A 27,923-nucleotide genomic window follows, 5' to 3' on the forward strand; every position below is an offset into this window, starting at 1 on the left:
AGGCTAGGCGTCTCCTGCTATCTAAAACTGTTGTCAATACAAAATTTCCTTCATAATAGCTAGGTTCAAATGTTTATCCAGTCAGCATGCCTGTTGTGATGTCCGTGCATCTACTGATGTGGCACAAAATGTTTTTTTCGGGTCATGTAATAACAGCAATTACTTTCCAAACAATAACAGACGAAGCATTGGACATGGTATAGTTCACGCGCAAGCCCGACATTCCAAGTTCAACTTCCACATCAAACTCATGTTCACAGATATCTGCACATTCATACATAATGTCCACAACCATGATTCACTTCAAAGCCAAAAAAATGTGAGGAGAGTTATAAATAAAGAAAATCCTCTACTAGTTCCTGCTACCAGTGCGAGCACAACAAGTCAAGACCATGCGTAAATTAATTATATTTTAGTCATTTTTTGTGTTCTAAAATGCCTGCCGGCTCGCGGAAGGACGTGTTGCCGGCACACGCGCGGATTCAATGAAGGCAGGCGGGGCAGTCTTAAGCTGGTTGCACGCGGCGAGGAGGCGTGCTCAGCCGGGCCTGCAGCGAGTGCGGCCCTCTTGGCCGGCGCGCCGGTTCAATGCCTGCGCTATGAGAGGTCGCGTCCGTGTCAGAGCAATCACTCCCTCCAGTCCTTTTTTGTTTGGGTATAACAAAATCTCGTTTTCCATTCACATTTTACAAGTAAAATTCGTGGACAAACTTTGACCCAAAGTACGATGGGGACTAGTAAACCAGAATGGAGGTAGTAGTTTTTTTAATCAAAGAAGGGTTTCCCCTTCCGATTTTCATTACTGAAAACCAGCATCTAAATCTAAACCATAGTATTTGCCCTAGAACTACCAGGTTCAACATCTCGCAACATAAACCCATACAACCTCCATCGCAAAAAAACCATACAACCATACGCCAAGGAGGTACGTAGTACTATGAATTCCATTTTCGCTCCATACCAATCGTTCTAAAAACTACTTACTACTTATAACGCGCCATTGAAAATCGGAACTCTTAACCCCGCTAAAAACGATATTTTAAACGTGGCTACTCGATCTGTGGCAACTGGCGAGCCACCGCGCTCCAAGTCGTTCACCTGTGGTCCCGACCATCAACTCCTACGGATCAAATTATCACGCGAGCTGACTATTCCTACAAAGGTGCTCCACCACGTACCCGGTACCCGCGAATGCAGCAATCGTGCACCTAGGGTTTTAGGGTTTATTTGTTAACGTCGCCTTTACGTAACACTCATGTGTGCGAGACAGCGAGAGGCCGACTGCGTGCGTGCGCCTCTTCTCTTCGTATATGTACTCCACCGTTTGTCTGGTGTCCAAAAAATTATAATAACTACTAGCAATGTGCCAATGCGTTGCCACACGATCAAAGTAGATTAATACATATTCACCGATTTGATAGAAAAAAAGTCTAGTTTTGAAATACGTATATCACTAAAAATATGTTATGTTTCACTCAAAATATATTCCTTTGGCGGTTTTGATGAGATAAGGGAGGAATGTTGTTGGTTTCAAGATTCGAGAAGTGGTATATGTCTAATTTCTACTCTTACTAGCAAGATGCCCGTGCGTTGCATGGAACATCAAGATCTTGTGGGAGAAAAGGATGAACGAGGGAAGGCCTTATCTGCAAATGTGGTGAAGAGTGCGGGTAAATTGCCATATTTTCCTTCCTATCCGTCAGATATAAATCGGACGACCTACATTGCAGGATGGCAGGCCCACCATCATCACCAACTCTATTTTTTATCCCTACTCTTATAAAAAGCATTGTCGGTGATGATCGTGTGCCTGCCATCCTGCAATATAGGCCGTCCGATCTATATCTGACGGATAGGAAGGAAACTATGGCAATTTTGCAAAAAGATACCCACACCCCTCTCCACATTTGCAAATAAGGCCTTCCCTCGTTCATCCTTTTCCCCCACAAGATAAACTACTCATACAAATGCATCTTGATGTTCCGTGCAACGCATGGGCATCTTGCTAGTTGTTGCAAAAAGCCCATGTGTGTGTGAGAGAGAGGGAGAGTGGAGGAGGACGGAGTGCATGTGTGACAAAGACACAAGGAGTGTGTGTGCGATAGGTATCAGCTTAAAATGAGGCGATAGTGTGTGTGTGCACGATCGAGAGGGCGTGTCTCAAGAAGGGAAGAAAAATCTACATAGATACAAGGAGCGGGAGAGAGACATGTATGCGATGGTGGAAGCACGAGTGTGCGGGTGTATAAACCTATCTAGAGGCTAGCTAGTCGATAAATGTTTGTGAGAGAAATACGAGTCGGGGTGCGAAAGCGAGAGTTTTGTGTGTGTGAGAGAGAGACGGTAGTCGGGAAGGGGAGTGGAAGCAGGAGTTGTGTGTGTGTGTCTGTGAGAGAGAGAGAGGAGACGGTAGTCGGGGTTGTCTGATCGGTAAACAAATGAATAATGTCAGTCTGGGATGGAGACGAAAAGGAGACCGCAACAAATGTTGTGTCTACAGGAGAGAGAGAGAGAGTAATTTTAGTGGTATGAGTCATATGTAGAGACATATAGGGTGTGTGAGAGAATCCCATAGAGAGAAAGACAAAGTGAAAGACGAGTGGAGACTGTGTGTGTGGCGGTGAAAAAGAAAGCTTAGGTACCGAGTGATACCAGAGAACAGTAGAGACGTGAGAGATAATGAAAACCGTGTAATGTATAATGATAGGGAGAGTGTGACACTTCTCAAGGGAGACGTCGAGAGACCATGTTTGCGAGGATAGGAGAAACATGAAGTGAGCGTGCGGGTGAGCTGGAGAAAAGAGAGTGATAGCTACCTGAAGGAGCATGCATGCGAGAGAGATGGGCGTGAAAGGAGTGAACAAAAAAGGGATTCAAATATTTGAATTCGAGATGATGATACATGTAATCCATACTCGAACCAAAATTGATCTATCAAACATGCATACTCATATGAATTCACGCACATCTATGTTATTTAATATGTAGATATTACTGATCCATACATTTTAGTAGAACATAATTTGGTTAAATTTTTCGAATTCAACCTTAAGATTTCGAGATCGTTGTATTTGTAAATCATATTATACATATAAAGGAGCAGAATTCTTTGTTGTGCTTTTGAAAGTATATATAAAAAATGATGTATATAGAATGTAATTCCAATTGAAAATGGATCCCGCCCGAAAAAAATAGAATACAAACGGGATTCGAATTGAGTTGGCACGGTAAACGTGCACTCTGCAAAATTTGAACGAAGCGGGGAAAGTCGCAGTAACCGCCCGAAACCAAAATCTGCGAGATGGAAATCACTACTGCCTATCCCTGCCACGCAAAGCCTATCTGCTGGATTTCTATAGGTTTCGATAGGGGTAGGTTTGTAATTTCACCCAAACGTGACGTAACCGCCTCTCACCCGGATTCATACACGGTGGGCGCCAAAACACAGTGTGTCCTCGGCCGAAATCGACTCCCTCCCCGATTCATATTCATACACGGTGGGCGCCAAAAACAAACTCTCGTCGGCAAATATTCGGTGTATGCGAGATTACCGTCCTATCCCCAACCGACTAATGTTGTTGTGATGTAGTAGAAATTTGAAACGGGGGCTAAGTTTGTAAATTTCCTCGCATTTGAGACAAGCGCGCCCTGAATACATGGTTCCCCCTTCCTCTCTACCTCCCTTTTCCCCATTCGTACTCCGTGGGCGCCAAAACACCCTCTCCACCCCACCCTCCTCCGTCCGCCGCCGTCCGCCACCCCATCCACCGCCGTCCTCCTCCACCATGCCGGAGCTGATACCCCGACGCCGCCGTCCATTACAAGAGATCGACCTCTCTCATCCACGGCTTCGGACCGGGATCCTTGCATCCCGTCCTCTCGCTTCATCCCCGCCGTCGTCCACCTTGCCGGCGCCGCTCCTACGACCGTCTCGTCCACCGCGCCCCGCCGCCACCGTCTACCCTCCTAGATCTGCTTCCACGCCGCCGACAGCCATCGCTACCGCAGCACCGTCAAATTCTCAGCAGATGCGTACACGGCGCCGCACCAGAGGCGGTACTCTTTCGTATCTGCTCAACTTATTTATCGCAGCAAGAAAATAGATCGCCACTGCTTTACTCTGATTTCTTGTCTTGGTTGCGAAGTTGCCTTTGTCCGGTTTGCACCTTCAGATCCGCCATGGCACGCTCAACACTATACTCCCAATGCTTATGGTTTTCCCCTTTTATATTCCACACTAGTTAAATCACAGTAGACTAAATTTCAAAATTGGGTCAGTCGATTTTTCAGAGCTCGCCGGAGTTCGCCGGTGCGATCGAAGGGGCTCGGGTGGTTGTGGGGCCTCGCCGAACGAAGAAAACTCGACGCGGGTGGGGGTTGGGGCGGGGGTGGGGTGGGGGTGGCGGAGGAACACAGGCGGTGGGGGCCGGTGGTCCGGCCGGCGGCCCGTGCGGTGTTCTGTATGGGAAGAATCAGAGACGAGGAAGAAGAAGGGTTAGGAGACGTAGGATCTTCATCCAACCGCCTGAAATGGTCGAGAGACAGCTGGGAGTTGCATTCTTAATGCGCTCTGGTTCATCATGTGTGGGCACTGCGCAACCAACATTTTATTATCCAAAATCTGCTTGCTCTTCTTTACCATGTTCCTCTTCCGTTCTTCTTTAATATGTACTCTCTCCGTTCCTAAATACAAGTCTTTGTATAGATTCCACCATGGACTACATATGGAGCAAAATGAGTGAATCTACACTCTAAAATGTATCTGGATACATCTGTATGTGATCCATAGTGGAAATCTCTACCAAGACTTATATTTTGGAACGGAGGGAGTATGATAGTAGTACAGTATGTTCCTTGTACTGAAGATGAGCAGGGACATTTGCAGTGTAGAGGTCTATACGGTCGGTTGTGATGGACACTTTGAGCCTCTTTGATTCGTATGATCTTGTAAACATAGGAATAGGATTTGTAGTGGCCCGCCCACTTGAATCCTATAAGAATAGCAAGGAAATGCGGGGAGCTGTGTCGCCTTTGAGAGTTACACTGATATTAACAGTACCGCACCTTCACTTGAAGAGAGCTGGTATCCGAAGCCTTTCTAGCCGTACCGGCAATACTAGCACATATATTCCAACAAGTTCCACTTTGTTGATTTTACTTTGATGCTTAAGGTTTTCCCATTATATCTACACTATGATCGGTGTAGCTGCTTTGTGTCGCACTAGCAGCAGTCCACTCTTGAAGCTAAACACTGCAATGACTTACAAAATTGGCACCAAGGCATTGAGTGCCATTCTGGATGCAATGAAACTCATACGCTCCCCACCTGTTGATTCTTGTTCAGAATATGATCCTAATGACTATTCTAACCTCGAGGAGTCAAAGGCAGATGGCCTGTCCTGTTCACCCATCAAGGTGCCTGTTCTAATTTAGCAATGTTTTATTGATTGCGGGTATCTTGCATATGTTGTCTTGCATTTCTTCTACTTTGTTGCACCGCCATCTGCTTAGTTTACTCATCATATATGTCGAGATGCCATGTCCATCCATTATCAATACATATTCCATCTGTCATCATACCATGTTTTTCCACTCAAATGTTGTTCTTGTGCATCAGACATCAAAAAGGAAGAGGGTGATTGCCGAACCTGAAGGAGCACAGCAAAGTCCTTGAAAAACGTGGTGGTGCCGGAGAAATCAGACAGCACCCCACTTATATTGGTTGTACAACCAGTGACACAAAACGTAGGACCGACTCCAGCAGATTGTACCCATACTTCACTGGCCACACCACTAGCCCCACCACACAGGACCTGCACTCCAGCAAAAGGTATACCGATTTCATTTGCCATAGCACCAGATGTACCATAGAAAAATCCCACTCCAGCAAAAAGTACAGCAAGTCCACCGACCGAAGACCTATCCCAACTGCAGAGACGGCCAATTCCTGCAGATTGGAACCCCATTCCATTTATTCCTAGTTTAAAAGACAATGCTTTCAATGTTGTTATGGACTACGTGCGTATATTCCCATCATGGGAAGATTATTGTGAAGACAAACACCATTTTCACATCTTCCTGTCCAACTTACGTGTAAGTGCTATTATTCATGGTTATTGTTTTCCTGTTTTCTGCTGATTGAACACATCAATGATTTACATTACATTGTTGTAACTAGGCGAGGGTCAATCTGGATAGTCATGACGAGCAAAGCTTGCTTGTGCTTTTCAAGGAAGCATTGCAGCAGTATCGGTGTTACCTGAGGAAATCACACTTTGATGGCAAGTCTATAAACGAATTTTCGGTGAAGTCTCCTATGCTAAATTTAGAAGACATTGAATGGAAAAACCTTGTTATGCATTGTTCTCGTTCCCAGGATGAGGTACTGTCTATGAAATCACATGACAATTTGAACTTCTACTTTTCCGCATGTGCCTTACGGATCTTTTTTGCAGGAAATCTGCTCGAAGAAGAATTCCGGTTTGACAAGAACGATAGGATATTGCAAATATGTTGCCTGCTGCTTTGCTCTTGTTAGTACCTGTTGTCATGTATCACTGTACTTGCATACATACCTGGTTCATTATGTGACAGCAGTATGCATGATAGCTTGCTTATCAATTGTTCGCTCCAAATTATCTGATCTGTATGAATGGTTACATTAGTGTAGAATATATCCAATGCCAATGTTTTTTTAGCTCTGCATTATTCTTGTAAGTACATGATGTCCTTTATCAGTGTACTTATAATGACAGGTAGTTGTTCATGTACCATCACTCTGCAGCTTATTTTCCTTTGCCCTCCATTTTCTACACATTAGATCTATATTTACTCTTACCATAAGATTGATACTGAAGAAGTTTAGTTGTGCATTGCTCTTGGCTGTACCTTTTTCCTGTATCGCTGCACTTACATGTATAGCTACTTGGTTATGTAGCATCACTCTTCACCTTATCTTAAATATTCTCCATTTTTTCGTATATTATCATATCTATATTTACTCTTAACAAAATGTAGAATAAAGGCAATGCTTTTGAAGAAGATTCTGTGGTAAACTTCTTGAATTGCCCCCCCCCATCAACATGGACAAGGACTTTATAGAGCCTGTCTTCACCAATAATGTAAGTTTGTCCATCTCAAGCCTTCAAACTTTGTTGTATATATTTGGTTGGGCATGACTGCAATAGCTGATTATTTTTGGTGTTTGCATCAAATTGCTTGTTTAAAGTTTATTATGTAGTTCATAAACAAAAGTTTGTCCTTTCTCAATTTAAGTTTTCAGTTGTACAACCAAGTTCCTTCTTCATACCATGTAAATTAAACTATACAGAGCAAGTGATCTTCTTTTGCACTGCATGTATGCTTCTGTTCTTCATCCGTAATCCAGTGGTGTGGTGAACCTACCCACTACAGCACAATGTCATATTCTGCAATGTCTTAACTATGAACAATGTCATATCATTCTACTATTATTTAAACCATCTCTTTATTTGCCAATCTGAAATGGTATAAATTGACAGCACACTAACCATTGATACTTATGAGTTCTTGATTTGTAATCCAGTGGTGTCGTGAAGCTGCCAACTCCTTCACAATGTCATTTCCTGCCATGTCTTGACCTGGACAATACCATATTGTGTTAATGCAATTTTAAACTGTGTCACTTTATTCGCCAGTAAGAAATGTGATGAATTGTCAGCACTGATACTTTTATGTGCAAAACATGTCATCTGTCTGCTTGTTTATCTTTCAGAGTGAGGAAGATGTAAGTGTTGAACAAGCACAGACTCATCATCTTGCTCAGCTGCTTGCGCTGCAGCTCCCCAGCAGGGCTAACCTTTCTTGAACTCTATTGAAGTGTTGTCGGTTTTGTATATTATTTTGTCGGCGTGTTTATTTGCACTGGTGGCGATCTTTGATGCCCAGTGTATGTCATCTGTTGTCTGCTTGTGCTTTATTATCATAGTGGCGAACTTTGATGCCTAGTGGATGTAATATGCCGTAATTTCTTTATTGTATAGTCTAGGTTTTTTCTTATTCATGATGCTGCAGTTATTTTACTGTATATATATCATGTCTTCACAGTAAATCGGCCAAACCGTAAAATTATGGTACATAATCGGGCCATCATGCAATCACGATGTAGGTTGGGCCTGAAACGTGCCGAACAGCTCGCGGGCCGGCAGCAGCCCGAAATGAACCCTGGCCCATGATTGTGCGAATCAAATCACGGGCTTTTAACAGGCCAAAATTGTCTCAGTCCTTGTTTGGCCCAATCAGATATCGGTTGCGAGCAGGCCGGATGCAACCCGGGTCGTAGTTAGGCCCAACTATATGACGGGCTTTTAACAGGCCGAAATTAATATAGGGCCGAAAAGTTAAACGGGCCCTTAACAGGCCAAAACTAATATCAGGCCGAATTACTAAGTGGGCCTTTAGCAAGTGGGCCCAAAAGCATAGTGTCCAGTTGACGGGCCGAATCTGATATGGGCCATAATTGAGCCCAAAGCCTCTTAAAGGGCCGGACCTGATCTGGGCTGTAATTTGGCCCAGAATGTGGTAGGCTTTTAACGGGCCGAATCTCATATAGGCCACTATTAGGCCCGGAGCGTGGCAGACCATTAATGGATCAGATCAAATATGGGCCGGCATTTGGCCCAAAACATGGTAGCCAGTTAATGGGCCGGCCTACTAGGGTCCTCAAAATCTTGTGGGCCTACAGCTGGGCCGGCCCATTAATGTCGACGAAATCTCGTGGGCCTTTAGCTGGGCCGGCCCATTATGATCCGCAAGAATCTTATGGGCCTTTACCTGGGCCGGCCCATTATGGCACACAAAAATCTTGTGGGCCATTATCTGGGCCGGCCCATTATGGCCCGCAAAATCTTGTGGGCCTTTAGCTGGGCCAGCCCATTATGGTCCGCAAAATCTCGTGGGCCTTTAGCTGGGCCGGCCCATTATGGTCCGCAAAATATTGTGGGCCTTCAGTTGGGTCGGCCCATTTAAACTTGATGGGCCGGTCCACGTGTCAACATATCATAGGCGTGTCTCGCCCATTGGATGAGTGACACCTGTGCCAACGCAGACCTGACACGTGTCTCCTCCAGCCAATGATGATTTTACATGTGGAAAATCCCCATTGGTCGGGGCTGTTAACGGGTTATCGGATCTAAAACCCGACCCGATAGCTTAACGGCGTTCCGTTACGGTGGATGCCACGTGTCGGTCACCCTTGACGAAAGCACTTCTGTGACGCGCGATTTATCGTCATGGAAGTGGACACTTCCGTGATGATAATTTTGGTAATGTCATGGAACACTTCTACGACAGCACAGGTATGACTATCTTGATTCTGTCATAAATTTGTCATGGATGTACATGCATGACAAAAAACACGACCTACTGTGACAAACACGTATCATCACGGAAGTGTATTTTTTTTGTAGTGATAGAACATATGTTGTACTAGAGACTCACAGATGACATATTGCTGCGTCTCATAGTTGGGTCTGTCCGACTCGGACCTTATCTCGACTCGGATCCGACTACGTCGAATCTGACCAGATCCTTCCAAGTCCATATTATCCGGTTAGCATCCAATGCTCCATGGCTAGTGAGACCAAGCCATCGACCGTGGCATATGATAGTCTAGTTGGTTGCGCGTCCACACAGCCCTTTTGATTAGGGACCTTTTAGGACAGTCATCATACAACGCATAGTCCCACAAACAAGTCACGTACTTGCTGATACACATCATTGATAATGTCCAAGGACTATCTTTATTCATAAACACATAGGAAATATCATCATACATGATTGCCTCTAGGGCATATCTCCAAACGAGGGGGCACCCCATAGACACACAAGTTGATTGTTTAGCCATATGCGGTGCCCCCCTCCACAGATTTCCACCTCGGTCATATCGCTGTAGTGCTTAGGCGAAACCCTGCGTCGGTAACTTCATCATCACCATCATCATGCCGTCGTGCTGACAAAACTCTCCCTCAGCCTCAACTAGATCAAGAGTACGAGGGACGTCACCGAGCTAAACATGTGCAGATCGCGGAGGTGCCGTGCGTTCGGTACTTGATGGGTTGGATCGCAAAGACGTTCGACTACATCAACCACGTTTCATAACGCTTCCACTTTCGGTCTAGGAGGGTACGTAGACATACTCTCCCCCTCTCATTGCTATGCATCACCTAGATGGATCTTGCGTGTGCGTAGGAAATTTTTGAAATTACTGCGTTCCCCAACAGATCTGGCCTCCCAATGAAGAACAGGGGGTGACGGCGGCTCCGTCTCATGGATCGCGATAATTCTTTCTTCCTGATTTTTTTCTGGAAAAATAGGTATTTGTGGAGTTGGAATCCGGGTCCGCAGGGCCACCAGGTGGGGACAACCCACCTGGGTGCGCCAGGAGGGGGGCGCGCCCTGGTGGGTTGTGCCCACCCAGGTGCCCCCCTCCGATGGTTCTTGGCTCCAGAAATTCTTGTTTGTTGTATAAAAAATCCTCGCAAAGTTTCGTTCCATTCCGAGAACTTTTATTTTTGCACAAAACAACACCATGGTAGTTCTGCTGAAAACAGCATCAGTCTGGGGTTAGTTTCATTCAAATCATGCAAATTAGAGTCCAAAACAAGAGGAAAAGCATTAGGAAAAGTGTATACGTTGGAGATGTATCAGAATGTAAAAGGGATGGGAATTGAAATGAGCAAACGCAATGGAGACGCAGAGATTTTTGGCGTGGTTCCGATAGGTGGTGCTATCATACGTCCACATTGATGGAGACTTTAACCCACAAAGGGTAACGGTTGCACGAGTCAACGGAGGGCTCCACCCACGAAGGGTCCACAAAGAAACAACCTTGTCTATTCCACCATGTCTTCCGTCCACGAAGGACTAGCCTCACTCGGGTAGATCTTCACGTAGTAGGCGATCTTCTTGCCCTTACAAACTTCTTAGTTCAACTCCACATTATGTCAGAGGCTCCCACGTGACACCTAACCAATCTTGGAGACACCACTCTCCAAAAGGTAAGATATGGTGTGTAGATGATGAACTCCTTGCTCTTGTGCTTCAAATGATAGTCTCCCCAACACTCAACCCTCTCACACAGATTTGGCTATAGTGGAAATAGGATTTGAATGGAAAGCAACTTGGAGAAGGCTAGAAATCAAGATTCAAATGGTAGGAAAGGAATCTCTTGATCTCAACACATGAGCAGGTGGTTCTCTCTCAGAAAATGAATGGTGGAAGTGTAGTCGTGTTCTGGTGGCTCTCTTACTAAGTAAGAGGGGTGGAGGGGTATATATAGCCTCCACACGAAATCCAACCGTTACACACATTTGACCCAACTCAGTGGCACCAATCAGAAATCTCGGTGGCACCGACCTGTGTAAAATATATCAATGTTGGAGGTTTTGGTGGGATCGAATGGAAACAACTCGGAGCGACCGATGTGCAATGGTAGGGCAAACCTCGCTTTGGTGGCACCGGTGGCACCGGTTGCATCATCTCGGTAAGACTAAAATAAAGCAATAAGGCAACAGAAGGTTGGCAAGCCATCTCAGTGGCACCGATTGCAATAAGGCAAAGAGTTGCAAGGCCATCTCGGTGGGACCGAGGTCCATATCGGTGGATCAATTTGTTAGGGTTTGGCTATGGCAGTGTCCACATGAACTCGGTGGATCCGGATAGGTAGGATTCGGTGGGACCGAGTTGGCTTGAAGGGTTTTGGACATATTTGGATAGAGAAAGTGGCTGGAGGTTTTGGAGCAGTATCACTAAGCACTTGAGCAACCAGATCATCATCAAAACCTCATCCCCTTTTAATAGTATTGGCTTTCCTATGGACTCAATGTGATCTTGGATCACTTAACCAAAAATGTAGAGTCTTGAGCTTTTGCCAATCCATGTCCTTAGCATTTTGAAGGGTCCACATCCTCTTGTCCTTGCCATGCCACCGTTGGACTTATCTGAAATATTCTAGGTAGAACTATTAGTCCAACAATATGCATGTTGTCATTGATTACCAAAACCACCAAGGGAGCAAATGTTCTTTCCGATACCAAAGTGATCAAAGTGTTTATCATAGGACATCAATGAAAAATGTCGTTGAGTACTAAAGTAGTACTAATGACATGTTTTCTCGCAAGCAGATATTATGAAGAGTTCATTATAAGAAGTAACATTGATACAGGCTCGTTATAAGTAGTTACATCGATATGGTCTTCATCAAAGCTCCAAGCGAGTTTTCATTTAAATTAACTGTTTTTTGTTATACACGGTATGGTGGCACGGTAAGTTGAAATTGTTCCAAACAGGTTACTGTGACAAATTCTATAACAAAGGCTAAATATATTGCCGCTTAAGAAGCGACAAAAGAGGGTGTTAGATCATATAATTCATTTATTAACTTATTATGGTTGAAGATGACTTAGTTCAATGGAACACTATTGTAGATAGTGGCTCCATAGCTCAGTCTGAGGAATTAAGGTCCTTGAATCAAATATATATAAAGCCAAGACCACAAAAAATATGAAAGCATGAAAATGCGAGGACCTGCAAAAATACACACGAGCCTGAAGTTGTCAGATCCATTGGACGAAGGCTATACAGCAAGGGAAGCACATTTTACACCGGTATGCCATAGGTGTAAAGTGCATTGGTATTGACTAGATTATTGACTCTAGTGCAAGTGGGAGTCTGTAGGAAATATGTCTTAGAGACAATAATAAATGTTATTATTTATTTCTATGTTTGTAATTATGTTTATATTTTGTGCTATAACTGCTATGGTTCTCGAGTCTGCAATAACCACGAGGCTCGAAGGAAAATTCATATGCACGTGTAGAATAATAAACGGCAAAATAGATTACTAGTCTAGCCTCTAAGACTAACACGAGTATTGCATGATGGTTCTATTTCCCTGATCATGGACATGAGTATGTAGACAACTTTGAGGACACAATGTTAGAAGAACACTCCTGTTGAATCGGCCCAATTGTTATTATGCTATGAGATCCATTCCTCATTAGTTAATGGTTTATAACACAGAGAAAGTTCAACATTTGCATAATTCCTTAGACCATGAGAGTTTCGAGTTCCTTCATACTTGCTTCGTGAACTTTGGGGTTTGTTAAACATCATCTGTAATAGGGTGGCTATTACGGCGGCTTACTGGTTCACGGAAAAGTATGATAAGGGACTAGATAGCTCAAGATTGGGATTTGCCTCTAATGATGGAGAGATATTCTTGGGCCCTCTTGGTGTTATGGTATACATCATCATCTGGCCAGATACGGTGTGATTTGATCACGGGGATGCCAAAACACGGGAACGAGAAAAGAGAACAAAATCGATAATGAGGAAACTGGCATAGTGAACAAGTTGTTGATTCACGAGGATACCAGTAAATATCACATGAATAACACACGGTAACTAAAGGTTCAGTCAAATATCCATTTGTGTGGGTATAGGGATCAATATGGATGTCACGGTTTCGCTATTGATAATTGATCCTAAAGAGTTCCGGTCATGTCTATACTTCACCGAACCTGCAGGTCACACACTTAAGGTTCATCTATCTACTAGGTACCAGGAAAAGAGTCTGAGAGAAATGTTACCGGGAAAGTTTCAGAGAGACTGAAAATGTTTCGAAGAGAAAACCTGTAGTGTTTCGGAGAAACCAAAAACTGTTTCGGAGTAAACCATCAAGCCGAAAAAAAATTCAAAATGCATCCAGCGTATTTTGGAGGGTGCAGGAAATGTTTTGGAACCTTTCGGGATTTTTTCGGAGAGAATGCACATGAAAAACATCATGTTCGCGCAAGGGGGACAATATCCCCCTTTTCATGGGGCTGTGTTGGGTGGCGCCCTCTCTTGGGGGCAGCCCCCTAAATTGATTGAAGGATGTTGGGGTGAGGGTGGGAGGCAGCTCCCACATTTGGTGGAGCAATGTTGGAAGGGGGGGCCAGGGGACACCTACATGGGGCAACCTCCAACCTTTGGTGGGATGATGTTTGTGGAGGGGAGGGGGCTTTTTGGGCAATCATCCTCCACCCCTCTCCACTATAAATAGGGAAGGTGCTCTCCAACTCATCTCAAGTTTTCACACAAATGATATGCAATGATCTCCCTCTCTCTCTCTCTTTCCCTCCACGTAATAGTTTCATAGCGCCGAAAGACTACCTAGTGTCCGATAGCGATTAGTTCTAGACGACGAAGCGCCGCTAGATAGGTGACACCGTTTGTGTGCAATGCGGTAGAAAGATCATACATTCGATCTTCTGTTTGAGGGAGAAAAATCTCATGGTTGAGAGGTTGTAAATCCTAGTTGTAGGAATCTGCCCCAACGATCTTCACCAACTCTCCTTTCACTGCGCTATGAGTTGGTAATGATCAGACCAAACCTTACATGCATCTCATAGTGGTAAGCAAAAAAAATTGTTTTACATTGCGTTACCCTACAATGAGGGATGTTGGTTAGGCCAGACATTCAGGGCCGATATAAGACGGACCATCCACCTGGGCGTATAGGGTGGTTTGGGGCATCCGGCTCATGCTTTAACTATAGTCACCAAATCTAAAAAATAAAAGAGGTGCAAACCCTAGAACTCCTATGCAATTCCGATCCACTTTTTACTCATTTGGTAAGGCTGGTACGGAAAGAAATCAAAACACTGGTACGGTGGTTACGATTTCATGACAAGTCATGGCACATTTTACCCTTTAGTAATGATTTCATAACTTTATTGTTATCTGCGCCAAACACTCAATTTTTGCAGGCATGCTCGGTAGGCCTGGCAAGAAGGCTTGATGGCAACCAAACACTGCCCAAGCGATTGCTTGAGTAAGTGCCGCAGCTAGACCCTGCCCGGTCCGAGCAACGGCTTCACATGAACAGTAGATAACTTCTGAAACAAACTTGTACAGTGGAGATACAGAGCCCCCACCACATCCGATAACTGTGTTCAACAATCTGAGGTTTACATACGGGACCAGGGTAATGTTCCCAAACTGACAGGCGACTGCCCTATGTGCTTAGTGTAACATATAGCACCTTTCCAACCACCAAACAAAAATCCATCTCCAAACGAACAGCCTCTTACAACCCTGTGAAACATCCCGGAAGACTATCTATTTGAAATGAAGCGCAAAATTTTCTATAACATGAACTAAAGTGCTAATTAAATTGCTGCCCAAACTGTAACCGGATAAGCCAATCCTAGATCACATGAAAGCTTATAGAATGAGGAGAAACGGGTTTTACATCATCCCAGTAACAAACCTGTAACAAGAAAGGGCAGCAACTGTAACACATTAGCTGACGAAATGTGATGCTGCACGAAAATGTATGATCGGCACTCAGAAGATGACTTGCCTTTACAAACCGAACCTCTTAAGCAGGCTGCTGTTCCACTATCCACTATTGGTCAGGAGTCAGCACTGCAAAACAACAAGGCAGACATTAGGAACATTACACTTTGAAAGGTTAACAAAGCAGCCAATAGAAACACTTCACACAAAAACCAGTTAATTAACTTGTTTGACAAATTAACTAGAATTTTTAAAACAATGATACAAAAAACTTATTGCTAAACGCCTCAATTTAGTTGTCTGTTAAATACTTCGTCCGTTTACCATATTATAAACCGGGGAAAGACAAAAAAAAGGAACGACATGTCAATTGCTACGTAAACAGAAACTAATTGTTAAATAGGCCAACAAGGGCAGAGGATTGGTTTCGCAGGCTTTTTATTTAGAGACTGTTGGGCTATCTTCCAAAAGATAATTAATGGGGATTCGTAAGTCATTTGAACTCCCCCAAGCTCCCCAGGTTACGGGGACACTCATCAGACTTCAGGTAGTCAGAAGGTTTGCCCTAAAGCTAAAGGCTAAATGGTTAGGCAACTGAAGGATATCTATATTTCCAGAATAGGCAAATATCATCCAGCAGCAGGTTTTCCTTAAGATTATTGGTGCACTGGGAGAAAAGACCAATAAGGATTTGGGACTGTACACTTGCTCAACTACAGCTTTTATGCTGATGGTTCTTCTTTGTTCGTACCCCACTGTTCCTCACTATCATTTCCATTCACATGGATAGTGCCATCAGTAGAACCATCAGCCTCGACCTCAACAGCATCTTCTTGGCTCTCTTCTGCTCCGTCATCTTCAAAAACCTGTTGAAGCAAGATGGCGTTATCATTTATGCAAGGATGGAATGTGATAGGGACCAAAAGAAGAACATAAAAATATTTACATTTAAAATAGATGCAGTGACTTCCATAAGTTGACCTGGCTAACCAACACAATGTACCGATCAGGCTGCGTTTGGCAGCTATGCTTTTGGAGTTTTTTTACAATATCATTTTCCATACACCATAGTTATTTTTAAAGAGGCCTTCATTCGTACTATGTTTTTTTTATAGTTTTGACAACTTTGGTGTGCTTGGGGTCAACAAATACCACAATTTTATAGACCATAGTATTTTCGCAGTATTTCAGAAAGAGGCCTTGACCTACTTTTTGTACACTAAACTGAAAAAAGTGGTTTTTAGATACCAGAGCATTCATTATGCAGGGATTGAAATACTGAGGTTTTAGATCACTATGGTTTTCAAAATACTGTGCTGCTAAACTAAGCCTTGGTGGTAACAGTGTAGTCATATAAATATTCCTATTAGGGGCTTGTTTGGATTGCAACAAGAAATACGAAATAAAAATATATAATCCCTTTCCAGGCCTACTGAGTTAAAGAGATTAAAGTATATAGAACATACAATGCATGAGGATGAGGATCTGGATAAAACAAAAAATCTAAATACTGAGCGATCGGTTCCAGGCCTTAGGGACCAAACTCTCTTGGACAGCACCTATGTTTTTAAGGCGACGCCTTACCGCCTTAGGGAGGGGGGCGCTTTGGCGCCTAGGCGACGCCTAGGCGGGCGCTTTGGACGCCTAGGCGCCCAAAGCGGTCGATTTTCCAAAGCGGAGGGGGAGCGCTTCGACGCCTAGGCGACGCCTTACCGCCTTAGGGAGGGGGGGCGCTTTGGCGCCTAGGCGGGCGCTTTGGACGCCTAGGCGCCCAAAGCGGTCGATTTTCCAAAGCGGAGGGGGAGCGCTTCGACGCCTAGGCGTCGCCTAGGCGTCGCCTTAGGGACGCTTTAAAAACATAGGACAGCACCAATGGGAGATGAGTGGGGAGGGCAAAAGAGAAAGGAGAGGACGATGAGGAAGATGAGGGGGGCTGACATCATGTCGACTACAAAGGAGGAGACCACCGGGAGGTTAAATGGGGTGTGGAATTACATAAGGGAGATGGGCACGAACGTCCACGCCCTAGCGCACTGTCCAAGACAAAATACCAAATAATTTGTGCATTTGTAAGCTCGCCCTAATGTGTTCAAGCGAAATTCGTATCACCAAGAAATGTATCAGATGGCAGAAAAAATACCACTCCGCAAGCCCATCTTAGAACCAAGAATAGTAGAAACACACTGACAACAAATACACTCACTCTCTATGAATCAGACACAATAAGAGAAACTGCTTTCGGCCCAGAGGATAATAGCATGGGATATCTTCCGAAAGAAGATAAACCAAACAAGATTCCCCACTGACAGATAATGACTGAATTTCATGGAAAGGATCATGATTTCTAACTCTTCAACATTTAGTCTTTATACCATTGATATTGTCTCAGTTGTTAACATACAAGGAAAGGATGATGCAGTGCTAGTGGATAGTGATGCAAAACACACACCCACAGGTTACTGAGCAGGTCTATTTTGTTGCAACTATAACATGCAGTCGTGCACATGATTAATTTATTTATCATCAGTTTATTGGAAATGTATAATTTTCTCTGAAGGCGCAAATGTTACCCCTCTAATGGAAACATGCCAACAATCAACTACTAAACTGAAAGAACATATAGTGCTGACAAATTTTATAACAAATTAATAGCCTAATTGCGCAAGCTAATTTCGGCTTACGCAACTATTTTCTGCATAAGTAATACCTCTTGAACAGTGTCATTTTCATTTGTTAGCTCCTCATCGTGAATATCCTCTTCATGTACGTCCTCCTCTTCTTGTACATGCATGTTCTTGAAAGCTTCCACAAGACTCTCATTGGGCCTTTCAGAATGAATCATGTATTCCTCAGCAGGTGGATAGATACCCCTGTTAAAAGAGGATTTTTGTCAGAAGGGTGACAAATTAATAGCTTGAAAAACATGCACTGGCATCATTTTCAATTTCGTCAGATGTTCCAGTTAAAGCTAAATCCAAACGCTAGTTGCATTGATGAAAGAATGTGATCAGTAAAACTTCACAGCAACATTGCTTTAACAATATAAATGAACCAAAACCTTTTGGGGGCGACAGTAGCTTCTACATTGAGAGCAATCTGCCAGTCTTCAAATAAGTTTGGGTATTCATCAGGATCTGCCAATGACTCTGCTGCTTTTGAGTTTACCTACGAAGCATATGAAACAAAGCAAACACCACCAGTTCATAAGATGTGGCCCCTGGACATTAGAGAAAGTGCAGCATAAGTCCAAACAAGAGAGCAATCAACAAATAGCAAAGCATGATTCCAGCTAATGTTTACATCATTACTCAAACGATATGTAACCATCCTGAATTCAGTGTATCGGAGTTAGCTCGGATATTATTCTTATTGAATTTGAAGCATCATTATAATCCAACTCTGTGACCGCTGCTGAACCATATCATGGAATTGACGAACGACAATTACATGCTTCATTGTGCAACTTATGTTTTAGTAACAATTTGTGCTGAGGAGATGTGTGCCCATCAAACTGTTATCATGAAGGCCTGGAAACTAGAGAACAAAAGCAAAGAATTTACAAGGCTGGCAGTACCTTTTGGAGATCTTTTTTCCATAATGCTACAATCTCTGGGACTTTGCTCGGAAGATAAGATCTCGCCATCAATGCTGCTTCCGGAATGCGATTGCTGTATAGAGAACAGTTGCACAGTTAAACATACAATAAAATGTTTGAAGTGATGTATGAAACAGGACAGGCTCACTAAAACGATCATACCTTTCAATCAACAATTGAAGGCATTCCTCCAACTTGCCTAGCATGAACAAACAAAGGAACGCAACATTGTTCTTTCCTTGTTCTTTAGCCATAGATGCCAATTTTGTTATCCCTTCAGCATCCCCAATGGATGAATACAAAAGCAATAGACCGCTGAGATCTAGTGCATGTAGGAGGCACTCCTCTGCCATCTCGAGCTGCAAAAAAGTTGTATGACACATGAGAAGGAACACAACATGGGAAAGTTATTTGGACGCAACTTATATAGGTTTTGCATCCTAGTACAAGATAGAAACATAACATGGCAAAGTTTATTAGAATGCAACTTAAAGACTCATTCCGATGCTGAGTTATTAGCTTTTACATTTCCCTTTTTTTGTTAAAATTAAGGTTGAAGAGGACATGTTGAATTGAAAGAGCATTTCTGATTCAAGCATGATGTTGAGCGACAACTAAAGCACATCCTTTCCATCAAAACTGTGCTCTCATACATCTCTACATCCATGCCGTATTATATTAGGTTGTATTCTGCCTAGTCATAGTTATTAGCTCGTCCATTTATCAAATATTAGTAAATTCAAGTGATATGGCAAAACAATCCAATTCATTAGCACAGTATATAGTGAGCATACAAGGTAACTGATAGACACAGTAGCTGTGTACCTTTCCAGTTGAGATAGCTAACTCCCCTAACTGCTTCCACTTGGACTCACTTTGCACCTCAAGAGCAATTGCCTGCAAAATAACTACTCAGAATATTTGAATGAAGGAGGGAACTTTCTTGGAAATGAGAAAAACAATAGTCAACTATGCCTTTGCATCATCAACGCGGCCAAGCTGAACAGCCAGGTCAAATCTGTAATTAGAGTCCGTTGCTATCTCAAGGGCTTCCTCCAACATGCCCCGTGATTCCAAGAAATGTGCCACGCTGAAAATAAAAGGTTATCTTTGTATGCCGAGGCAAAAACTGCAAAGTACAACAAATAGTAGAACATGGGGCACCTGTCATATTGTTCCTTCGGTATAGATGGCAAAATATCATTTGCACGATCAAAATCCCCACGCAGCACTAGTGTTTTATACTCGATCAAACTAAGGAGTAGAGTGTACCCAACAACACTACAATAAGAAGTGTTAGCTTCAGAAGTTTATTGTGAGTTGATGCCATAAAAGAATACCAGAGCAATAAAGATAAAACTCACTTAAATTGCTTGTCAATAAGATAGACACGGCTCTGGTTAGCAAGATATCCTAGTAAATACATTGGCCGGTCCAAGTGAAATAAGGTTGTGACCTGTAATACATGGAACCGTATGACTTGGGAGTGATACAAACAGTAACGAATGATCTAACTGGAATCATACATAAAAACGCCTTTTGATATGATAAAAACACTCACCTCTCCTCCTACACAGTAATTAAGCCGTGATGAAGAATTATTGTAGATAAAACAATCGCCAACCCATAGCCCAGTTCGGATGCGTTCATTGATCTCATGAAGCAGTTCGAAGGCATCTTCCACACCTTCCTCACCAACTGAACCCCCTCCGTCCAAATGAGAAGATACAACATCCCTCTGGAAGGTAAAGAGATAACGTTGTGTTAGTACAGACTTTTAAATTAGAAAAACAATTGCATAGAAGTGCTTGATGTAAGAGTTGCTGACGTTTTGGCACAATTAACACAACAAAAGAACATTTGTAAATAACGCCTGCAGATGTCACGTAACTACAAACTGTAAGAAGGCAACACAGTTCTTAACAGAACTCACATTGTACTTCAAAATGTAGAATGATGTATCACTTGCAACTGTCACCAAATCACCACTGTCAGCCCAGTAGAGATTCTACAAGAGAACAGCAGATTTTTTTTAGTCGCATAACATACCAGATGACATGGAAAAGGTGTTTGATTCTTGAAGCAACACAATAAACTTACCTTCACATTGACATCAATTCGACGTATCAACCTGCAATCCGCCCAGTCGTAAAAGCAGATGAAATCATTTGTACACATAGCCAATAATACTCCACCAAACACACGTTCGACGGAGAATGTTGGTCTTATACTTTTCCTCTCCTGAAATTATTAGATATCCATCTTTCAGGTTTTGTAGTAACAAAGATTGACATATGGAAATAGTTGTTCAAGTGTTAGCTTTCAAGCCTTTCATCCTCCACCCCACAGCAAGTGTCTAGTTCAAGCATTCACATACTAACATGCAAAATACAATATGTTGACTACCAAATGCTCAAGTTCCCAGTCTGGTCCTGAACCAGCAGCAGAAAATACTTGTGCATGTCATATATTTACTTTGCACTTCACAGTTTACATAAGAAAATATCTTTCCTTGTTTCTAACATATGCCTGTTTTCATTTTTCACATAGATAGGAAATTGTGAAATCAAGATAAGATGTGACAAAATTGACCTGGCTACCATTATTATTAAAAAATGTGCAGCCAACTTGTATGGTTAAATGGGCAAACAGCCCTTGTATTATGAAAAAGAACAAATATCGATTGAACATCTATAAATTGCAGGAGTTCTGGGTTCATTCATGTATGAAGATGGGAATAAAACACGGAATGGAATTTGTGTTATAGCATTGCGTGTTCTCTTATCCATAGATGTTTCTCAAAGACAGAACCATAATAGTTACACATCAATACTTCAATAGTAGGGAAATGGAGATGTTTACTTGGTACAAACCTGGAAATTTTTACTGTATATCTTTATCCTCGAGGTGCTTTCCCTTACAGCGTATTCGCCATCAGATGACCAAGCGAATTCAAGTGCAGACCCAAATGATCTATTTCTCCATGCTAGTGCTGTATAAATTATGTATTCTCCATCTCCACATACAACAACAAATCTCCCGTTGGGATTGTGCCTTAAGTTCTGAAATGAGAATCAAAGCTATTAACTTGCGAATGAAAATGGAACAATAGACAAGTAAAGCTACAAAAAAGGTTTACTGTTTAACATGAAGATAAATTCCTGTTAATTCAAAGTAATGTGCAAGTTGTACAGAAGAATCTCTTAGCAATGTGCAAGTTGAATCTCTTAGTGGTCATAAAGTCATAACAACCTCATGCGCACTTCTTTAAACCATCGAAGTTTAATTCAAAACCAACACTCAATTCCATATTGTGCTATTACTAATCATGAACTTATGCATTTCACTGCAGTAGAAGAGCTTCATTATACCGCAGCAACTATAAATGCCGGAAATAATAGGATATCTAAATGTAAAAATGTGATTACACCAAAAGTAACTCACAATCCTGCACATTTCAAAGTAAATTTGAATAAAAATATTTTAGCATGCATGATTACATGTCTATAGTAATGTGAATCTTGCTCAAACAGAAAAAAGAATGACCAATCAGAAACATGGGAGTAAAAACAAACATCTAGATGACAAATAACAGCATCACTATGTGAATGAGGCATTCACTACGATATAAAATATAACCTACCTGTGGATAAAGATCACAGCTTCCCAGCTCCTTCACAGCCAACGGTAATCGCTCACCATCCGCAATCTGACAGATGATACAGGTTACAGAACATACATAAAGCTTATACCAAATTAACAAGCCTTCAACACATTAACATGGCAAAGAAGAAAAACCTCATTGCCTGCACCAACAGTCTTGATATTAACAGTTTGGATTTCGTTATGTTTTGCCCATATGATTTTTCCACTGTTGTCCATGCTAGCAACCGGAACTTCACGGCCAATTTTTATCATAATTGTCCCTTCATCATATCCAATCACAATCCTATAAAAAATTAAAATATTTTATATCACTACCTTAACTTGAAAGGAAATAACAAGTAAATAAAAGCCTGAACTCCGCATTTTCAGTGAAGAATTTTTTTGGAAGAAACAGTTTAGCAGATACACAATGTTGTCACAATATAGGAAATTGTGTCGCAGAAAAAGAAAATGGATTGTTAGTGCGTCTGGAGCTTCAGTAGCAGATGAGGAGACATATTCGTGTATTGGCCCTTCACATTGACCATATTACCATAGAACTGAAATAGAGCAAGAGCTAAATATTCATTACCTTCTTGACCCCTTCATGTATCCTAAAGCCCAAACTCGCTCAAGACCATAATTAAGAGTGTTCTCAAGCCTGCAAGTGCATCAAGCAAAGTGTTATTCACTTGTTCTACAAGAAAAGAAATAATTAAATGCTTGGGAGAAATGGAAGAATTAAGAATAGACCACATTCTTGCTCATGATTCATGAACAAGGCACTATCTACACTGCCAATTTAAAGAAATAAACTGCCATGAGTTGGGAAATAACGAATGTGTATAGTCCAGTGCAGAAGATATTACTATTATTGCAAACAAAAAACATGTAGAAGAAAAAAACTACAGACAGTAACTGTATTGCGTGTAACTAAATAGATGTTGGTAAAACAAAGCTGGTTTTCAGACAGCACACTGTTAGTATCATCTCCAAGCAATATCATAGTATGAGAGAGAGAGAGGGTACCTGTAGGTTGTAGAGTGCCACAAGCGAACTGTGCCATCCTCTGAGCCAGTAATTATAATAGGTAGTTCTGGATGGAAACAGACAGCGGACACATTGTGTGCATGTCCTTCAAGTGTTTGAACACAGCTCTTGGTTTGGTAATCCCAAACCTGATCCAACAAATTGAGTAATAAGTCAGATCAATCCCAATATACCCTCACAATAGCACAATTCATTGCAGATGACACACCTTTGCAGTCTGATCATCAGATCCAGTAATTAAAAATGGTCGATCACCACCGGTGAAGTAATCAACACAGTTCACGCCTTTTGAGTGGCCATCTAATGTGAAGTTAGGATCAGGAGAACCAATACTCCATATCTGAAGTTCACGTTCAATATTAGGACATTAGGCAGGGTACAGACCAAGATACAAAACAGGACTCAGTTTAACCAGCATCTTTTTGAGGAACAAATACAAACCTTTATCGTGCGATCAAGGGAAGCACTAGCAAAAGTATTGGTATCCTTTGGGTTAAATGTGACTTGCATCACATAGTGAGAATGCCCCTCAAATATGTGAGTGCACGCCCAACCCTTATCCCAATCCCAAAGCTTAATTAACATGTCATCGGATGATGACAGCACAAAAGGCTGGGTTGGATGAACAGCCACACACCTGATGTAATCAGTATGAGCTTCAAATACCTTGACCTTATCCATTGTATTGTAATTGTACACGCGGATAAACATATCATCGGCACCAGCAACAACCCATTGCTTCCGTGCAATAAATTTAGCCGAACGAACTGCGACAGACATGATATATCAAAATGATGGTATATCTGGCAAGATAAGTAAGCAATTCGGTGGGAAAGCATACCTGGTAACTCTGTGACTTCAAATGATTTCACCATTGTCTAGGGATAAATAAATATATAGTTTTGTCAGTCAAGTCTTAAGATAAGCTATACAAAGTCATTTATCTCAGTCATAAGAAGATAAAAAGATGCATTTTTCATTTTCAGCCTCCTCTGCCCCTTTGTTCCCTTATAATAAAGTGACATAGATATAGATTAGCAATTACCTAAAAATCGATGGATGTTCCTTGTTACTTTAACCTCGTCAGTAGATTTTAAAAATAGTGACATCAAAGTTTTTTTCTCTGGATTTTACGTAATTGCTAATCTACACGTGTTTGATATTCCCTCTCTTTTCCCCTTATAGGAGAAGTCACTACCAGTGGCATATCACCTAGCTCATTACTATACACACCGTAAATCGCGTTTCAGAAATATACAAATTAAATCTAACTATCTAAGTACATCTTCATTTCTATACATGAACGGAAATATCTAGTTTCATTACAACATACAAGGAACAAGTGAACACCATCATCATTGCTTATAATCTTCATCGAGTTTAGCTGAAAAATTACAAAGGCAAATTATGAAGGCGGGCTGCTGTGAACAGTCACCTACCTGCGTTTGGTAGTTCCAGATGCAGACACTCCCCGAGTAAAGACTCGACAAAATCCTGTGTAGCACAAGAGAATGGTCACGCTATATACCACGGTTTGGCGGAAGCTTTGATCACCCGCACGTGAATTTCGTAGCCAAAATGAAAACCAAGATCATATTCACATCACACGAACTGCCCACTAACCATGGCTCTGTCGGATGCAGATCCGCGGACTTGACCCTCTCCGACCTCTGCGCGAGCTTCCTCTGATCCAACCAAACACAAAACCGACATAAGCGACACCACACCAGACATTCACCGAGTAGATCCCAGTAAGAGGCATCGCGATTACCTTGATATCCAACCGGAGCGGCTGCCACATTCACGGCCATCACCCAAAAAAACACGAAAAGGGGAAATCACGTCAGTACATAGCGCAACAGAACCCCAGATCCACCGGGAATTCGACATGTCTCGCGGCGGATCTCGCCGCGGCGGCGGCGTGTAGCCCGCGCGCGATACGAACAAACTAAGCGACGGCCAGCCCCGCCATCGCCTGATCTCGGATCGCATTCGCGTGTAAGCGGCGAGGAGGGGCGGGGAGGGAGCAATTTGTCGGGAGGGCGGGAGACAGACACACGTACCATTGTGGCGGCTCGGAAGCGCGCCGAAGCGGGAACCTCGGGAGGACGAGGTTCCTGGGGGTTTGTGGTCGCGGGAGCGTGAGAGGCGGAGCCGCTTGGGTGGCCTCTCGCCGGGCCGGGAGGGGGAGGGCGCGGCGCGGAGAAGAGAAGATTTGTGAACGAAGGAGGAAGGGTGGGAAGGAGGAAGTGGGTGATGGCAAACGGGGTCTCGGTCGCTCGGAGGCAGTAGTATGGTCGATTGGATCTGAAGGTTGTGTGTGTGTGCGCGTGTGTTGCACTGTTGCCTTTCCGATGTTGACTTCTCCTGCTGACGTAGTAGCTAAGCAACGGTAGATGAGATCGTCCTCTAAACTCTTAAGACGTTGTTATTGGAGTTTACCAAATGATCTGCTGCGGTTCATGTACAATGGTGATATCTAAGTTCTTTCATTGTGAAAGGTGTTTTTCAACAATTAGATTTTCGAGGGAAAAAGAAGGCGGCCGCGGATCTCATCGGTGGGCTCACCGGATTCACCGATCAAGGATGGCGACATCCTCTGGGTCAGGGAACTCACGTGAAGTAGCGCTCTCGCCCAAATCGACAAGGGCTCGGATGTAGGAAGCGCTCGAAAAGATGGACATCTTCGAGGAAGAAGCAACACCGCTAGCAACACCGCTAGTATACGTTGATGACGATGCTATGAAAGAGTCGTCGCTTGCAGGGAAGATCCTTTATCGGAACCTCTTCCACATACAGACAATCGCCAACGTCCTGCGATTAGCTTGTGGAAACCCTATGGACTTGGTCTTTCGTTTTGTACGGAAAATCGTGTTTGTATTTGATTTCGAATCACAGCGTGATTAGGATCGAGTCGGAGATGGATCGTCTTGGCATGTTAGCAAACATGCAATGATTTTGGAGGAATTCATGGCGTGTATGTGGCCGTTGAAGTTGCAGCTTGATAAGCTTCAGCTTTGGTTAAGGATAATCAATCTACCCTTCCATTTGAGAAATGAAACACAAGAAGAGGCAATTGCAAAACAGAGATAAGAAAGCTAGTTCGATTCAGTTTGATCTTATGGGGGACTTCCTAAGGGCAAGGGTTAAAGTGGACGTACGTAAGTCTTTGAGGAGATGGATACTTGTTGACTCGGAGTGGAGGAAAAGCACTGATTGGTATGACATACAATATGAACAAGTATCCCACTCTGTTTTTCATGTGGTCATCTAGGGCACTCCGATCTTCTCTGTCTGATGCCAGGAACTTGAGATGCAAACAGTGATCTGCCTTCCCAGGTTAGTTTGAGAGCACCGGATGAGAGGAAGAAAAGCGGTTCCACTGATGGACTGTTGCGAGAATCTCAACAATCACAGACTTCCAAGAAAGAGGCTGACTCCTCGTCCAATGCAGCGGAGAAAATCGCGAAGGTGTAGTCCCTACTTAAGAGTAGAATTAGTGCAAGCAAGAGGAAAGATGGATCTGAAAATCAAAAACAAAATTTATCGCAGAATCGAGGTGCCTCGCTTAACTGGTGGTTCGGGTGTTGATCAGAATGATGGGGACCAAAACAAAGAGAATCCTGATGGTGAACATGATGATCTGAACGATTGGGGTATGGGTCGAAAGAAAAATAAACCTACTCCAGCTAACTCTGAGAATTTAGCAGAGGCTGCAGGTCGGCCCTACCTGAGCCAATGGTTTGCATTAGATGGAATAGACGGGGGCTTGCACTACAAAAAAACCACTTCTGTGATGATACGTGTTTGTCATAGTAGGTCACGTTTTCTGTCATGCATGTACATCCATGACGATTTTATGACAGAATCAATATAGTCATACATGTGCTGTCGTAGAAGTGTTCCATGACAATAACAAAATTGTCATCACAGAAGTGTCCACTTCCATGGCGATAAATGGCGTGTCATGGAAATGCTTTCGTCAAGGCTAACTGACACCTGACATCCACCGTAACGGGTCACCGTTAAGCTACCGGGTTCCGGTTTGGATTCGATAACCCGTTAACAGCCCGGACCAATGGGGATTTTTCACGTGTAAAATTCTCAATGGCCAGAGGAACCATGTGTCGGCTCATCGTTGGGACAGATGTCATCCACTCATTGGACCGGATGCGCCTATGATACGTCGAAACATGGCACGACCCAACAGAGGCCCATTGGGTGAAAAGGCCAGCCCGTTTGACTTGGTCAAAAGGTAGCGGGCCGACCCTTGGAAAGCCTGTTAACGGCATGTTCACATATAGCCCATTTA

The 27,923-nt window shown here is 43.0% G+C and overlaps 1 protein-coding gene across 4 annotated transcripts; it reads right to left on the reverse strand.

Moving 5' to 3' along the window:
- Positions 1 to 14,912: 14,912 nt before the first annotated feature.
- LOC123127274 (coatomer subunit beta'-2) lies at positions 14,913 to 25,973 on the reverse strand. Of its 4 annotated transcripts, none has more exons than XR_006462235.1 (26): positions 25,675 to 25,973; positions 25,383 to 25,403; positions 25,235 to 25,296; positions 25,051 to 25,105; positions 24,453 to 24,489; positions 24,053 to 24,378; positions 23,820 to 23,951; positions 23,591 to 23,739; positions 23,154 to 23,222; positions 22,715 to 22,865; positions 22,560 to 22,625; positions 21,790 to 21,978; positions 21,017 to 21,157; positions 20,850 to 20,924; positions 20,478 to 20,654; positions 20,281 to 20,372; positions 20,081 to 20,197; positions 19,892 to 20,006; positions 19,742 to 19,813; positions 19,079 to 19,275; positions 18,896 to 18,989; positions 18,380 to 18,486; positions 18,029 to 18,191; positions 16,025 to 16,187; positions 15,386 to 15,450; positions 14,913 to 15,292 (listed from the first exon to the last, which is right to left on the reverse strand). XR_006462235.1 is itself a non-coding variant. In XM_044546914.1 (26 exons), exons 1-25 carry the CDS (start codon positions 25,675 to 25,677, stop codon positions 15,431 to 15,433), a joined length of 2,745 nt encoding a protein of 914 aa, XP_044402849.1. In that variant the 5' UTR covers positions 25,678 to 25,973; the 3' UTR covers positions 14,913 to 15,292; positions 15,386 to 15,430. The 4 variants fall into 4 exon arrangements, 2 of the variants coding, with proteins under 2 accessions (XP_044402849.1, XP_044402848.1); XM_044546914.1 differs by having other exon boundaries at positions 16,073 to 16,187; XR_006462233.1 differs by lacking the exon at positions 25,675 to 25,973 and having other exon boundaries at positions 25,235 to 25,437.
- Positions 25,974 to 27,923: the final 1,950 nt, after the last annotated feature.

This window comes from Triticum aestivum, chromosome 6A, assembly GCF_018294505.1.
Source record: "Triticum aestivum cultivar Chinese Spring chromosome 6A, IWGSC CS RefSeq v2.1, whole genome shotgun sequence".
NCBI lineage: Eukaryota > Viridiplantae > Streptophyta > Magnoliopsida > Poales > Poaceae > Triticum > Triticum aestivum.

What these genes read in the sequence shown, in the direction of transcription:
- LOC123127274 (XM_044546913.1), bottom strand. Translation starts at nt 25,422, where the DNA reads ATGGCCGTGAATGTGGCAGCCGCTCCGGTTGGATATCAAGGTAATCGC. An exon ending in TCTACATTTTGAAGTACAAT is followed by an intron (nt 20,655 to 20,849) that starts GTGAGTTCTGTT and finishes TTTACCTTCCAG; the next exon opens with AGGGATGTTGTATCTTCTCA. An exon ending in CTTCAATTGTTGATTGAAAG is followed by an intron (nt 18,990 to 19,078) that starts GTATGATCGTTT and finishes TTCTCTATACAG; the next exon opens with CAATCGCATTCCGGAAGCAG.